The following is a 15,555-nucleotide window of genomic DNA, read 5'->3' as shown; positions in this document are numbered from 1 at the left end:
GCCATGTTTGCTGGAATTCCCTCTTTGAAATGATGTGTGTTGCAAATTGAATGTAATGCCCCCCCAACAGATCAGAGATTTCAGTTCTGTGTACCGAATGCTACTTCGGGGCCATATATATATGTATATATATATTTGCAGTTTTATGTAGTACGGACTTGGCCCAAAGCCTTTAGTGCACTTTACATGAGCATCAAATTACATTACAAAAGGCCAGATTTTTTAAAATTATTAATATTTTGTATGCAATGGAAGACTGTGATTTGCGCAGAATCACAGGATAGTGAGCCTTCGACTGGACTCGAACCTGGTTCTCCATATCCAAATTCAGGAGCTCTTGCCGTTAGGCAACATCTCCTTCAACTTTAGCAGGGCATCATTGCAGTCTCCTAATAAACAGGGGGGGGGGGTACCTTCAACCTTCCTAAAATTTCATCAACAGCCTATCAATGGAATGAAAGGAGAGGGCACCAGCATTCCTGCCGGTGGTCAGTCCTGATAAGCTATTTCACATGACGATGGTGGCTGTGGGTTCCATGTTACGTCATACATACGTCATAATGTTTTACATTAGATAAGTGCCCCTACTTAGGTTCTTATAACTAAACATTGAAGGCAGAACTTGCCCCTAAGCCACGCATGGTTCATGTTCTTACCTCGCTAACGTTAGCCGCATTGGATTTCGCCAGCAGAATTTCAGGCAAGTCTGGCATCAAATGGATCTTTGTCTTGTCTTTTTCCCAGGCCTCTTTGTAAAGGTGCTAGAAAGAAAAGAATTAGAAATAAATATTAAGTAACTCTAAATATCTGTATTAACTATAATCAAGAGAAGAATTTGGGGAGGGGCAGGTGTGCTTGGAGTAGGCGCAGTGATTAGACATTCTGGTAAAGCAGAAAGGTAACATTTGTTTTTCCCATGCTTGTGTTTGAAGGTCGTGCTTGGGATCTTAAAAGGGATCATTACATCATCTTTTAACCATTTGCAGTTGTGAAAGAGCGCAGCATTATATACAGTTCAAACATATCTGCAACATTATTCTTCTCCACTCTTTGGAATCTTTAGATATTTACACCATACCGCAATGTGGTATTCATAGACATGCAGGCCAGCCCCCACCTCCGACTTCCCCCTCTCAACCTGCCTAATCTCATCAATAACACTTTCACATATCACAGAGCACTGAGGGTTGCTATGGTGATGTGATACAGTAACTTATATATGTGCTTTTATGGACCCCATACATTTGGCAATTCTGTAACCCCATTGTGGACTCCTCTATGAACATAGGCTTATATACTGTCCTTAGCCCTCACTTACTTTTCTGGAAGTGGCAATCCTTTCCTTATGAGCAGAGCATACTAGTAATAGCAGAGTGATCTACACATTTAACATGTTGAGTGCACAACAGACGCTTACTTCTTGACAGCAGCAATAGGCTTCTTTTAAAACTACACTGAAAAGAAATGCCATTACTATCTGCTGCAATTGTGTAGGCTCCAGGCATTTGGTACACATTGGATGCAAATAGGCATGAATGTAATTTCTTGGAATGAAATGCATATTTCCTAATCATGTTGAAATTTCTACATAAATTCAGTTTTGCTATGTTATTTTTTTTTAAACATGTTTTCAAAGCTACTTTTACATTCTTAAGTGAGTTGAAATGAAATGATTTTAGAATAAGCAGATAAATGTTCCTGCTAAAAGGTGAAACCTTAGCATGTGGTCAGAGTATAGCCATTCACATCCACATAGGCCCAGATTATATACCGCTCCGTCCAACACCAGATCCAATTTTACTGGTTGGAAAATCCAGTCTTGTAAAATAGCCCTTTGCCTGCAAGCACAAACAGGCCTCAGCTACAACCCCTGCTGACACCCATCTTAAATGTGCGGGCCACTGAAGACTCCTCTCTGGCAGTTCAGTCTCTGCTGTGCCCACACACCCTCCCAAACCACCACCTCACGACAACCATCACTCACCTCCTTCCACTTCCATTTTCGACATGTGATAACTGAAAGCCTATTTGTCCCTGGATTGGCCACCACACAATCAGAACTGGACCCAGTAAATCTGAGTCTGCATGTTCTAAGGTTTGTTATTAGGTTGGCAAATGGGGTACTCTGTCATAAACATGATGTGATGGATATCCATCCCGCCGTATTGAAAGTGCATTATGTCATATGGCATTTTTTTTTTTTTTTTTTTTGAAAAACCTTTATTACAATTTCAGAAAAATACAAGTATGGGCCTACAACCAACAGGCCGGCCGCTAAAATGCAGTGTAACCCTAGGTACAGCTGAACATTCACGTCGATGAAGCAACAAAAAGGGGTCACTGGAGAGTTAATCATCGCAGTCGGCCGCAGTCGCAGTCCATAAACAAACAAAGGTTTCATATTTTTAAGGAACGAAAAACAGCAAACACACAAGGCAGAGGAAATTAATAGCAGTAGCATGTGCCCCTCGTATCGAGGGAGTAAACCAACCCGGGTAGACAGAGGGGGATGGGGGCAAGGCCGAAGAAACCAAATTTGCATGTCGCAGGAGCATACAGGAATGCGCGGGCTAGGGAGACAGAGCGGCATCTATCTCACGCGTCTGAGGCGGGGCACATATACCTCCGCGATAGGAGTTCCAGGGACCCCACACCTTAATCCACTTGCCAGGCTTGCCTCTCGCCACATACACCGTTTTCTCTCTGAACATACACCAGTCCATGTGTTCTTTCCACTCGGTGACCATGGGTGACCTCTGGGAGCCCCACAATTGTGCAATGTCACGCTTCGCTACCATATAGCCCAGAGTCACCCACTGCGTCTGCGTCGCATTGTAATCAGTCGGCTCCCAGACATTCAACAGACATCGTCGTGCCTCCGGCAACAAGGCAACATGCGTGACTTCTTCTAACACCGCATGCACTCTGCACCAAAACCGAGTCACCTCCGGACACTCCCACAGGATATGGAGGAAACTCCCCAGTAGTCCACAGCCTCGCTTACACAAACCATCCACCGAATATCCCATACGCATCAAACCAGGCCCCGTGACGTACACTCTATGGAGTATTTTAAGCTGGACGAACCGCAATCGGGCCGGGATAGCCACCTCTTTCGGGGAGGCCACCGCTGACACCCAATCCTCGTCGTCCAGTTCTAAACCGTCGGCAATCCATGTCTCCCGCAATGAAGCCAGCAAACCCATCCGATCATTATTAAGCTTCTTGTAAATCAGCGAAATGGTGCTATCCGGCACATAGCCATCCAAGACCCTGTCCTCCAACGGGGAATGCTCCGGAATAGCCGCCACGTCCGAAAACACGGAGCACAAGGCATGATGAACCTGAGCATACCGATAGTATTCCCTATCATTCAACTGATATTCAGTTTTCAGCATGTCGAACGTCTTAAATTTCCCTTTCGTCCAGAGATCCCCTACCGTGCTGATACCAATCGTATCCCACTTCTCAAAGCCTTTCGTAGTATACAGATAGCCCAAACGCTGGGATGCATACAATGGCGTAGCCCGAGTCAAGCGATCCCTCCACCCCATCGCCGCATTTGCTGCATGCCACACCTGTCAACCGCGCATCGAGGGACCCCGAGTATAGTGCTCGATTATAGTCTCCGCCCGGCAATAGCAATTTGTCCATCTCAAAAGCCGGGTTCAAAGCAGGGCCATACATCCCGTGATTGACGGCAGCCAACTGGGAGGCCCAGTAGTATCGCTTCATGTCAGGGAGGGCGACCCCCCCCATCATACCACGGTAGGGTTAGTTTGGCAAGAGCAATCCGCGGCCGCCCATCCCAAAACAAACGACGCTGGAGACACTCCACCTCCCGAAAATAACGGGCCGGTACTACGTCCATGGTGTTCTGTAGGGCGTACAAAAAGCGTGGCAGCGACATCATTTTGAACAGAGCTGCCCGGCCAAGTGGCGAGAGCGGCAGCTGCCGCCAACCCGCCACATCCGCCCTTAGGCGCTGGAGGGGGGGAGAAGATTCCGTTCGTAGCGGGCCACCGGGTCCAGTGTTATAAAAATTCCCAAATAGGTGAATCCCGACGTCGCAATCTGGATAGGGCACCCCCGCGGGAGGGGGGGGGCCTCCCCGGAAAGAACGTATACACAGGACTTAGCCCAGTTAATGACCAATCCGGAGTTGCGACCAAAGGAGCTCAAAACATCCACCAACACAATGAGCGATTTGCGCGGTGATGCAAGATACAAAAGGATATCGTCTGCGTATAGGGAGACCCGGTCCTCGTATTCCGGCGTCCATCTAAGGCCATGCATCGAGGGTTCCCACCGCAACCACTCCGCAAGGGGCTCCAAACAAAGCGCAAAGAGGAGAGGCGACAGCGGACAACCCTGTCGGGTGCCCCTGCCCAAGACAAAGGGAGCCGATACCCGTCCGTTGACCACTACCTGTGCCAGTGGATTGTCATAGAGCAATTTCACCCAACCGATAAACCCCGGGCCAAAACCAAACTTCGCCAATGCTGCCCAGATGTATGGCCATTCCAAGGTATCAAACGCCATGGTAGCGTCCAAGGACGCCAAGATGGCCGGCTCACGAATGAATGGCGCGCGAGCAAGGACGCCATGCAATCGCCGCAGGTTCAAAGCGGTATTGCGATGGGGTATAAAGCCGGATTGATCCTGATGAATCAGGTCGCCCACAACCCGGATCAGACGATTAGCCAGTACCTTGGCGAGGATTTTGGGCTCCGCGTTTAACAAGGAGATGGGCCTGTAAGAAGCACATCGATCCCGCGGCTTCCCCTCCTTATGGATAACAACAATAGTAGCAAGACGTTGGTCAGAGGGGAGGGAGCCCGCCGCCCTAGCCTCAAGGAACATGTCCCTGAGATAAGGCGCAATAACATCTGGGCGCAACTTGTATAATTCGATGGGAAGTCCGTTAGGACCCATGGCCCTACCCGATGCAATAGAGCGAATGGCCAAAGCAATCTCATCTGGCGACAGGGCCGCATCCATCAATACTTTATCCTCATCGGATAGGGAAGGCAGAGTCATGTCTCGAAGCAGCAGGCGAGAGTCTTCCTCCGAGCGTTCTGAGACCGGAGAGTAGACCCCGTGAAAATACTCCGCAAAGCAATCAACTATATCACCGGGGTCCGTCACACGCACACCGTCCACCCTCTCAACCTCCGGTACCACTCGACTCGCTCTCTCCTTCTTATCCAACCAAGCAATCAATTTCCCGGCCTTATCACCCATATCATACAAACGCCCCTGTTGCTCCCTGCTCATACTCCTAGCAGATTCAAAAACCAGCGCCTTATAGTCGGCCTGCTTGAGCTCCAATACATGCAATCTGTCATCCGTTACACCTTGCTCCAACTCACTCTCCAACTCAGTGATCTCATTTTCTAGCCGAACAACCTCCTGCGCAGCGCATTTTTTGGTGGAGGAAATGAGAGATAGGGCCTGTCCCCTGAGCACCGTCTTGAAGGCCTCCCAAAGGGAGATGGCGGAAGACACCGACCCCACGTTGTCATTAAAGTAGTGTTCCAGAGACTTAACCAGGTCTGCACGAATCATGGGGTTCCGTAGGTACCAGGGGTTGATCGGCGCCACCCTCCCCTCCGCCCCCAGGGCGATATCTAGGTGTAACAAGAGGGGGGAGTGATCTGATATGCCGCGTGCCAAGTGTCGCACCTCCCCGATCATCCCAGCTTGGGCCGCAGGAACTAGCATATAGTCAAGCCTCGAAAGACTACCATGGGCCCCAGAATGGAAGGTATACTGCGCCTGTCCAGGGTGTTTCAACCGCCAGCAATCTATCAGTCCCAGGGTATCCAGAAAGCCCCCCAGCCAGTTCTGGGCCCGAGGGAGGTCCCTAGGGGGGTATCGATCCTCAACTCCGGAAACCACAGCGTTAAAATCCCCCCCCAGGACCACCATCCCCCCCGGAAGCCCAAGCAGCAGGCATCCCAAATCAGCATAGGTGGCCGTCTGCAGGCCTGGCGGCACGTAGACCGTGACCAGCGTAATCAACCTACCCTCCCACCTCCCCACCAGCGCAGTGTAGCGCCCTCTGTCGTCGTGGATCACCTCATCAACCACCAACGGGAGAGAGGTCCTGACCAAAATGCCCACTCCCCTCGAGCCAGAGGTGAAACCAGAATGGGCCAGAAGGCGATACCCTCGTCTGTTCATGGCATGGAAAGAGTTCCCTATGAGGTGTGTTTCCTGCAGGAACACAATGTCTGGCGAAATACGTTTCAAAAACTGCAGGACTACCCCCCGCTTTATCCTGTCCCCCAGCCTATTCACATTCCAGGAAAGAAGTTTCAGCCCCCTACCCCCCATCCCTCCCAACACAAAACATCCCCCTCCCGGGGAGCACAATCATAGTAGCACAGCATGAAATATTATCCCGCCTTGTGAAACAAACAAACAACCCCCAACCCCACCCCATCAACCCCAACAAAACTCCCCCCTCCCTGCACCCCTGCGTGAGCCCAAACAGCCCCCCCAACCTGCAGTGTGCCTGTCGCCCCAATATAGAATTCGCTACAAAAAGGACAAAAAAAGAACCCCAGAAGGAGGAAAGGGCCCCAGCAAGCCACCCGCAACCTCCAAACACCACGGGGCAAAGTGTCACCAACTGGAGTCCAGTGCAGCCACAGGTGCAAACCGTTACCAAAGCAGTCCAGCGCCAAAATCACAGTTCCATTCCTACTCCGGCAAACCCTCTCCGCTCTCCGTCATCCGCCCCTCCGGCTCCCGACTCTTGGGCAGGGCATCCAGCCACTCTCCCACCGCCTCCGGCCGGTCGAAGAAGTGTGAGCGACCATCTAGCTCGACTCGCAGCCTAGCCGGGAAGAGCATCGCATACTTGAACTCCATGTCTCTCAAGCGCCGTTTGATGGCCGAGAAACCCATCCGTTGCTTTTGAACCGCTTGCGTAAAGTCTGGGTAAAAGCTAACATTAGAGTTCTCAAATCGTAATGGCCCAGCCACCCTAGACGCCTGCAGGATAGCGTCTCTATCCCGAAAATTAAAAAGTCGGGCAATGATCGGCCGCGGGGGGGCACCCACCTTAGGCGCACCCCCTGGAACCCTGTGGGCCCGTTCTACAGCGAAGAACTTGCTCAGCCCTTTGGGTGCTAGATGAGTCACCACTAGATCCTCCACAAAGAGGTCCACAGCAGACTCCCCCGATCGTTCGGGCACGCCGATAATGCGGACGTTGTTCCGCCTGGCCCTGCCTTCAGAGTCCTCGAGGCGACGCTCAGTCAGGTCACTAGCGAGCTGCAACCTCCGTACCGTCGTCTGCAAAGCGGCCACATCTACCGTTAGGCTCGACGCCGCTTGGGCCAACGAGTCGACCCGGTCATTGGTTTTCGACAGGTCCGCTCTGACCAAGGTGACATCAATCAGCACCGAGTCCAATTTGTTGGCCAGAGTATCCAGTTGCTGGTTCACAGTCACCTTCATCTCCTCAATGGCCCCCATGACATCCAGCAGAGTCAATTCGGGTGATGCGCCCGAGGCCTCCTTGGGCGGCTCAGGCGAATTACGTGATCCGCTAGGGGATCCCTTTGGCTGCGCATAGCGGTCCATATTGTTGGCCTGGGAATAGGCTCCCCTCCGGGTAGATTTGGGTTTCAGCTTGTCGCCATCGTTGGCGATCAGCAAGGTCAGCACCCTCCAGCACCCGGAGGAAGGCCCGGAGATCCGGGCCGCTAGCTGAAGTAGGCCCGTTTACAGGGCAAGACCAGGCTTTGCACTCTGTACTCGGCGCAGCTTTCCCGATGTCTCCTCAGCAGTTTCAGTCGATCAACTCGAAACCGAAAGTGAAAGTACGAGTTCCGGGGCAGGCCCAGCCTGGCATGCCGCTGTTGTTCACTTCGCAGCCGGGCACCTCACCAACCCGAGTCCGGGACCAAGGCCGGAGAAGGCCGCAAACTTCAGATCGCCAAAAAAACGGTTCCCGGAGTCCAATTTCGATTTGGAAAACGAGTGGCACCTTAGCGCAAGATCATAAACAAAAGCCCGTCGAAAAAAATCAGGATTATGACAGGATAGACGTGGGAGGTTGCGGAGGCCCCCGGGAGCCACAAGCCTACGCGGCCATCTTGGTTGCGCGCTAGGCTCCTCCGTCCATATGGCATTTATAATATGGCAATTGGGATATCCGTCACGTTTGTGACAGAGTACACCACCCACCAAATTCTAAAATAGGCCCTTACAAACAAAAGAACTGTGTGTTTTAGAAACATGAAATCTTTAAATTGTTAAGTAAACACTGATCGTTTTTAGTTCTATGTGATCATGGGCAAAATGGAATTGAGGCAAAATGTTCTTACTTGGTTCATTGTTTTCGCATTATTCTGTGCTAGAACCATGGGCATAGCATCAGTCAAGCTTGTGAATTTCAGCCTATCTGGGTGCTGACGGTACTTCTTCTCGCTAATAATCTCCATGGCTTTCTTATTCTTTTCAGCCTCTTGTGATCCAAAGGGGATCCATCCCACGCCTTTCATGTACTCGTTGTAGTCAGCTTTGTATATGTTCTGCAACCAGAAAAAATAAGGTTAGGCCTTCCACAGATTGAAAATATAGAAACTTGAATTAGGAATGGAAATATGGTTTATTGTCCTATTTTTAGAACAGCCTAAACTTCCCTAAAACATTTAAAGTACCATGATGACAACAGAAAAATTGCACTTTTCAAAGTTTGTGCTGCATCCTGAATGCAACTTCTAAGCACATTTTAAAAACTGTGTAAGAGACATATTGTTAGACAGAATAGTGATATCACCCAGCAGCAAATAAAACCACCCGTACACAATCCATATATTTTTCTCTGAAATCAATTGGTTCTGTACAGGGATTTTACTTAAATAGTAATCCAGCATTGGTTGGAATAATCTGTAGTCTACCACTTAGAAGAGTTCTACAGTTTAATTATTGTGACTTTTTAGAAATACTTTTATTTATATGTTTATCCTTTTCGTATTTCGAATCCACCAGTTGAAGTAGAATAAGAAAATACATAGAAAGGGAGATAGTATTCAGCACCAATTTGGGTAGCTTTAGATTATAATGAAGGTTGCATCTAAAATTAACTCAGGAGTCAAATACAAGTGTTCAGAATTTCAACATAAACCATTATATTTGTAATAACACTTAAATACAGGTTTACAAGAGGTATTCCACCAAAATATAGTTTCAAAATATTGATGGATACAAATATTGTGTCAAAAATATTGTGATGTCAAGAATATCACGGGACCTTATACTGAATGAGGGTAAGAATATAACTTTTGAATTATCTGGTATCGTTTTGTAAATATATCAGTACATAATATTGTTTTGTAATCATGTGAGTTTTAATAGTCTTTGTAAAAGGTTGTTATCATATTAATGTTAATTATGTGCAATTATTTTTGGTATCGTCTTTTCATTTGGTAATATATTTTAAGGTTCTTTAATTTTATTTCAATATATTTTCTATTGGCAGGTTGTTGGGCTTATAGGGGAATATGATAATATTTAATTTTTACTGATTACTTTTTTTAATTTTCAATTTGGTAATTTGATTATTAATTATGGAAATTATTTTTTGATTATTTTGAAAATATTTGTTTTTAACTCTATTTTTTTTAATTGCTGATTGGATTATTAGTTAATATGATTTTGTGAATTATTTCTTTATTTTATTTTGATTGAGTAGAGTCACAAAACCATATAGAACAAAACAGAAAATACGTAAATGGAGACCCCCCCCAAACATTTAGATTACACAATCAATTCCAACAGCCTAAAATATCATTATATAGTGCTACACCACTGAATTTATCCCGTTTAATATAAAATAAAGTTGTTTGAATCAGTTAGGTAATCAAACATTTTGACATTTCCTAGGTATTTCCTGTTTTTATCCTGTGAGCATTTTATGAATTCTGGATCTGGAAATGCACTGTTGCACTTAGTCACTTAACTGTGTATTGTCGGTGGTTAATTGAGTAATAGAGAGTTATACAATGATACTTTTTTATGTTGTTCGGATGTTTTGTGCCATCAAATTTGTGTAACTCTTCTTAGTCATTTCTTGTTTTTATCATGTAACATTTTTCAGAGTATAGTAAATTATGGATTTTCACACATAGCCACCTACTTATTTGTTTTTAATATTTTCGATGTTAATTAATTATATCATGTTCTAGGTTTATAAAAAAATATATTTTTAATTGGATAAACAAAAACAAGGGCAACAAAAACAAGAAAGAACACAGTGCAGTGCATTCTCCATATTTTCTAACATTCCCAGTGCAATGGTGCAGTATTCGTCATTACGTTACATAGGATCAATACCTTAGTCACGTGCCTTATTAAATCCTTTGTGATCCGAACATTATTGTCCCACGTGGTCCACCGAGCATGTTCTAGGTTTTTAATATAATAATTTTATGTTTTTAATTTTTTTAATAATGTGATTGTTATTTGAAGTGTTATAATTTGGTTTTGTGATTGTTGACATGTTTGGGTAAGAAGGGGAAGTGTTTTAAATGTATTTTTTTAGATTTTCAATTGATAAAACGTTTTAACATATTTGAATTTATAATTGTATTTGTTAATTTAGTGTTTTTAATTTCTAAATACTTTTAAAGTATACGATTTTAAAACGTTATGATTATAAATGTTTTTCCAAATATATTATATCTGCCCCTCTGCAAAGTGTAGCACATTCCCTTCTGTTGCTCAAGTTGGAGTGGGAATTGTAAATCTGATTGTTCCAACACTTTCCCTACTGTTACTTAGGTTATGTTGGGGGAATAATAAACGTGACCCATCAAAAGCCCAGCATTTTCCCTTCTGTTGCTCAGATTGGAGTGAAAATAGTAAATCTGACACCTCAATAGCTTTTCATGCAGTTGGTTATCTATGGGGGTGAGGTTAGGAAGAAGATTAACCTTCTGAAATAGAAATACATACATGATACATACCTAGTAATCTAACCCCAAAATGATTTTGAAACTACAACAAGTTTGCATAGCTCATACATTTGTATGGACAACACAGAGTCTTAGAATATATTAAAGTAGTCAACTTACTACTTTTCATAAAATACTTCTACACATCTTTAACCAGTATATGTATCATACCCATGAACAAATTCAAGACTTGGTCTCACTTACATCACTCTGTATCTGCATCCTGTTTCTGGCCAGTTCAAAGTTCATGGAGTCAGGCAGAAGTTTGTAGTTGTGGATTAGGTGCTTGTAGTTAATGTTGGTAGCTACTTCCTGGGACAGTTTGGCCGCGGTAACACTAACCATATCAACTGGTGTGTGGAATTTTGTCTTGGACTTTTCGTAGTTTTTCTTGTACTCACGCTCTGATTGCATTTTAGCCACCTCCATGAAGTGCACCAACTTGGGATCATCTTGAAGACTGCGGAAACCAATGTGCTTTCCTCTTGTCTTTTCATAAGCTAATTTATATTTGTACTGCAAGGAAAATAAATGTAAGCATCAGCTGCATCATTTTTAATTTTCCATGCTGTTCAAGAAACATATTTGCAAGAAGATAATGTGGTTAGATTTTGTGAAGGTTGTTCCTAAACAAACATATGGGACTTAGTAGCAGAAAAAAACTGTGAATTGTTCCATGAATACACTGTGAAAGTTAGAGTTCCCTGAACGGCCAGTAACCATTGCACTCAATAAAACTAAACAATTTTGATGATAAATATTAGAAACGTAGTGGAGAGTAGCTGACCTCAATTTCCTAGAGTTGCTTTTTAAGCTTAGTTCAAGGCAATGAGGGCTAAGTGAAGCAGATGGCTTAATGAAATTGGTGGCAGTGCCTGAATGTTGGAATGCCGGATAAAGTCAGGGGAGTGGCAAGAAATTAGATGGGAACCAGAACTATCTTCTCTGCACAGGCCCAATGTATCTTCTCTTTTTGGCTTTGTTTGTGCTCTGGATGCTGCAATGTAAATGTTTTGTCTTTATGAGATCAGTTGTTTAGCTCGTCTATGCATAGCACACAAAAGCTGCACATCTAACTGTGTATTGGAGGCTTTGTGGGACAAATGGCTGTCTTTGACCAGTAGGTTAATTTTGAAGTTACCTGGTAAAATAATATTTTCGTAGTGAGAGTTACGTTTTCTTGAGCAGATCATACTGCTGCTTTGATTTTGTTTTAGTGAACTGTGATGACGTTGGGGTCTTGGAAAGTGATGAACAGTTGCAAACATTTGTGTTTTGAATATTTAAGCCAAATAAGTTGCCCCCATCTACTCAATTGAAATATGAATGAACTGTGCTAGATGTGTGAGGGTTAGCTTACTTCCTTTTGGATACAATGTACTATGTAATGACTTGAAATATATATATGAGAAAGTATAGAACAGAGTTTAAATCATTGGGGACACCATAGTTTAAGTCCACAGTTCTGGAGATGGCTTCACTTCTGCAGCTCTGTGATGTGTGCCTAATCAGAAGTGACTAATCCAACACACAACGAAATCAGGCCCTAAGATAGAGCAAACACCTTAAGGTATGCTGTAAACATTTTTACTATATTTTCTGTGTTGTTAAAAGCACATAGAGATCACATAACTTACATCACTAGCAATATCTCTGGAGGCTCTTGCTGCTCTGATGGCGATGGCATCTGGCCTCAGGTCATAGCCTTTCTTCTTGTCATCCTCCCATGTCTGTTTGTAGAGTTTCTGATGGAAGCAGAAAGTAAAGGAACATCAAATAAGATCTGAGGCTAACAGTTAAGAGGAGAGGTTCTACTTCAAGGATGCATTTATAACAACTTACGTCACTCATGTTGAGTTGGTTGACTTTGGATAGCAATATATCAGGTGTATCTGGCATTACATGGATTTTGGTCTTGTCTTTGTTCCAGGTTTCTGTGTAAAGCCTCTGTAAAAAAAGGATTGGAAAATATATTAATTAATTTGCATAGTTTAATTCTAGTTAAAGAGAGCAATCACAATTGTTTTTACCATTTTGTTCAAATCATAAGCGTAACATTAAACAAATGTACAGAACGTGCCAGACTGAGAAAAACTATTCTGTAGAAAGCCATACTTAATTCTGCTGTCAAATAAACATGGTGAGATCTATTTCTGGTTTAAAAGAAAAGGTGGGGCAGTTCAGAAAAACTCCAGACCAATTTCATATGTTTAGGCCATTTGAGTGTATGAAAGAATAATTTTTCTTCACACCTAAAAGTGCCTCATGTGGTCTAGTGCACATTGGGGAAGGCTGAGAGAAGTGCAACATCCCCTCTCGCATAAGTAAAAGTATACTTTAGACAAGAATTATTTTATCAGACCTAGAGGCAAACATCTAATGGGACCTCACTTATACAGAAGTGCTGTAAAATTGGGAAGTATAGGGACCTGTCAGGGATTTATTTATGGGTACACTCCAATGGGATAATAACTTAAGTCTTTAAGAACCTATATTGTGCCAAGAATTTTCAGAACACAACTTGAAAAGGATAAGTATCGAAAGAAGTGGATTCTGTTGCACTTATGGAGGAAATATCTCTCACGCCTTTGCCAAAGAAGCCTGCTGAACCAATTGCACATATCTCAGATAACTCATGGGCTTTTCGGAAGACTGTGGGAACCTGCTCCAGTTGCTTGGAGATAACTGGTTTGAGGTTTACTGCAGTAACAGACAGTGGAAAGGGTTTCCTGAAGCCTGAGGTGTCAGCAACTGAAACAGCCTTGAGGCTGCTAATTTGAAAGAATACAAGTTAACTTGAGTACAGGGTGGGTCTTTTCAGATTAGTTTCCATTGTAGAAGCCCCGAATAACATTTTTAAATGGTATGGACAAGGTATACTGGGACCACGTCATGAATAAAGTAAGCCTGGGTGGAGTTCCGCCAGCGGTGGAGTCTGTTAAGTCGTGCTGCTCGCACTGATTTTTAGTGCCAAGAGTTTGTCTTGCACTGTAAAATCAGAGCAAACGGCAATACCCGTCATGCCGTCTACTACTCGACTGGCAGCTTCCTCAACGTGAATGGCAGATTTCTCAACATGAGCTGTCACAACCTGCCACGACCGCACGCAATGAGAAATCTCGCCAGGAGGAGGTCTATGGCATTATTTTTTCTCGCAAGCGATCGCCAACTTACCGTTGACAAGCAGCTCTAGAAAACAAAGTCTGCTCCACATCACTTCGCGAGGAGTGGGCAATACTTCGCGAATGCGGTATTCTGAACTCACCCCTAGAATAAAGCCAGTAGTGGGTGAACTGAGTTGTGCGTCCCAAACCTTCACACGAGTATAAGCCTTGAGACAAGACTACCATTCCTAGATCCATACACATGGGGAGGTGGGAGAGTAGGAGCTGGATAGTCGTCATATATACAGGAGGTCTCATAAGCAACTGCCCCACCCAATGAGGGAGGAGTCAGCAGGAGAGAAACCAAGATAACTGGAGCATTCAGCGAAGGCAATGATCTATTCTTCTGCATAGCAGCATTGACAAGCAAGAGAACAACCAGGAAATAACCTGAAACACAACGGAGAAATGGACACAGCTTGCTGTGGAGCAAACATGTTAGAGCTATAAACCTCATATGTAGGGAACAAGAGAGAACCCAAAAGTACCAGGAAGGGAAAACAAACCAAACAAACGGTACAACACAAACTTTGTAGGCAACGTGACTTCCTACTAGTTCTCCACATGTAGACCTGAAAGTGCTCTTCTGACATTTGTGAAGCTGTCACTGGCTCAATCTTCAGACTTTTCATTGAGATCTATGATAACTAAGTCTGCAGGCTCCTTTGTCTCTATTGTGTGTTGTTGTGCAGACTACAGGCCTTTCAGGAGATTCCTGACAGACCCGTCCACAAAAAAACTTCGAACAAACCACTTCAACTTATTTATTTTGCTGTTAAGATTCCCATTTGTAAGCTTTTCTCTTTCCACACAGTTTGCTACCAAAATCTTGGAGCTAACTACTAATCATTCACTTTAGTGATGTAGCTTAAGTTTAAATTCACTTTAGTGATGTAGATTAAGTTCAAAGATCAAATTTTAACAAGGCAGATAACCCCAATAAGAGTAAGCTATCATGACCAACAGCTTTGGTAAAGCGTTTTCAACCTGATGTCCACTGGGTCTTTCACATATCTTTGAGTCATGCTAAGATACAGTCCTCAGGTTTTTTTACGCCTGGACATATTGTTGTTCTGAAAGTGCTTCTATGTGCAAAGGTAATATCGTAAACAAGGGCTGTTTCAGAGTCAGACAGACCATGTGCGCCCATGGTACGGTCACTTTGCGTTCATAAGTCTCAGTCAGATCTCTGTGTGTAATTTCTTTATAGTATTATTGATATTTTTCAAAGCTTTTAATGGGATCTTCTTAGTCCTTTCTGTCCAAATATGTTCATTTCCCTTTTTGCCAAAACATTTGAACCACGTATGGGCATTAATTTGTTTAGGTTTATTTCTTTCTTATAAAATATTTCTCAATTTACATAGGCTTCGTGTGGACTTTTATGCTTTCTATTGACTTAAGTCTGTTGTTGTTTG

The 15,555-nt window shown here is 44.2% G+C and overlaps 1 protein-coding gene across 50 annotated transcripts in view; it reads right to left on the bottom strand.

The window, feature by feature from the left end:
• The window catches only part of NEB (nebulin), a 392,273-nt gene that overhangs the window by 234,001 nt on the left and 142,717 nt on the right, over positions 1-15,555 (bottom strand). For all 50 annotated transcript variants that reach the window (XM_085645543.1, XM_085645542.1, XM_085645546.1 and 47 more), the window contains 5 exons: positions 12,816-12,920; positions 12,611-12,718; positions 11,178-11,489; positions 8,343-8,549; positions 657-761 (listed from right to left, as the gene is read on the bottom strand). In XM_085645543.1, the coding sequence (XP_085501669.1) occupies positions 657-761; positions 8,343-8,549; positions 11,178-11,489; positions 12,611-12,718; positions 12,816-12,920 (837 nt within the window). The remainder of the gene's footprint in view (positions 1-656; positions 762-8,342; positions 8,550-11,177; positions 11,490-12,610; positions 12,719-12,815; positions 12,921-15,555) is intronic.

The sequence above is a fragment of the Triturus cristatus genome, chromosome 3_1 (assembly GCF_964204655.1).
Source record: "Triturus cristatus chromosome 3_1, aTriCri1.1, whole genome shotgun sequence".
NCBI classification, from domain to species: Eukaryota; Metazoa; Chordata; class Amphibia; order Caudata; family Salamandridae; genus Triturus; species Triturus cristatus.
Note: the sequence above shows the minus strand (reverse complement) of the source record. Positions and strands in the feature narration are given on the sequence as shown.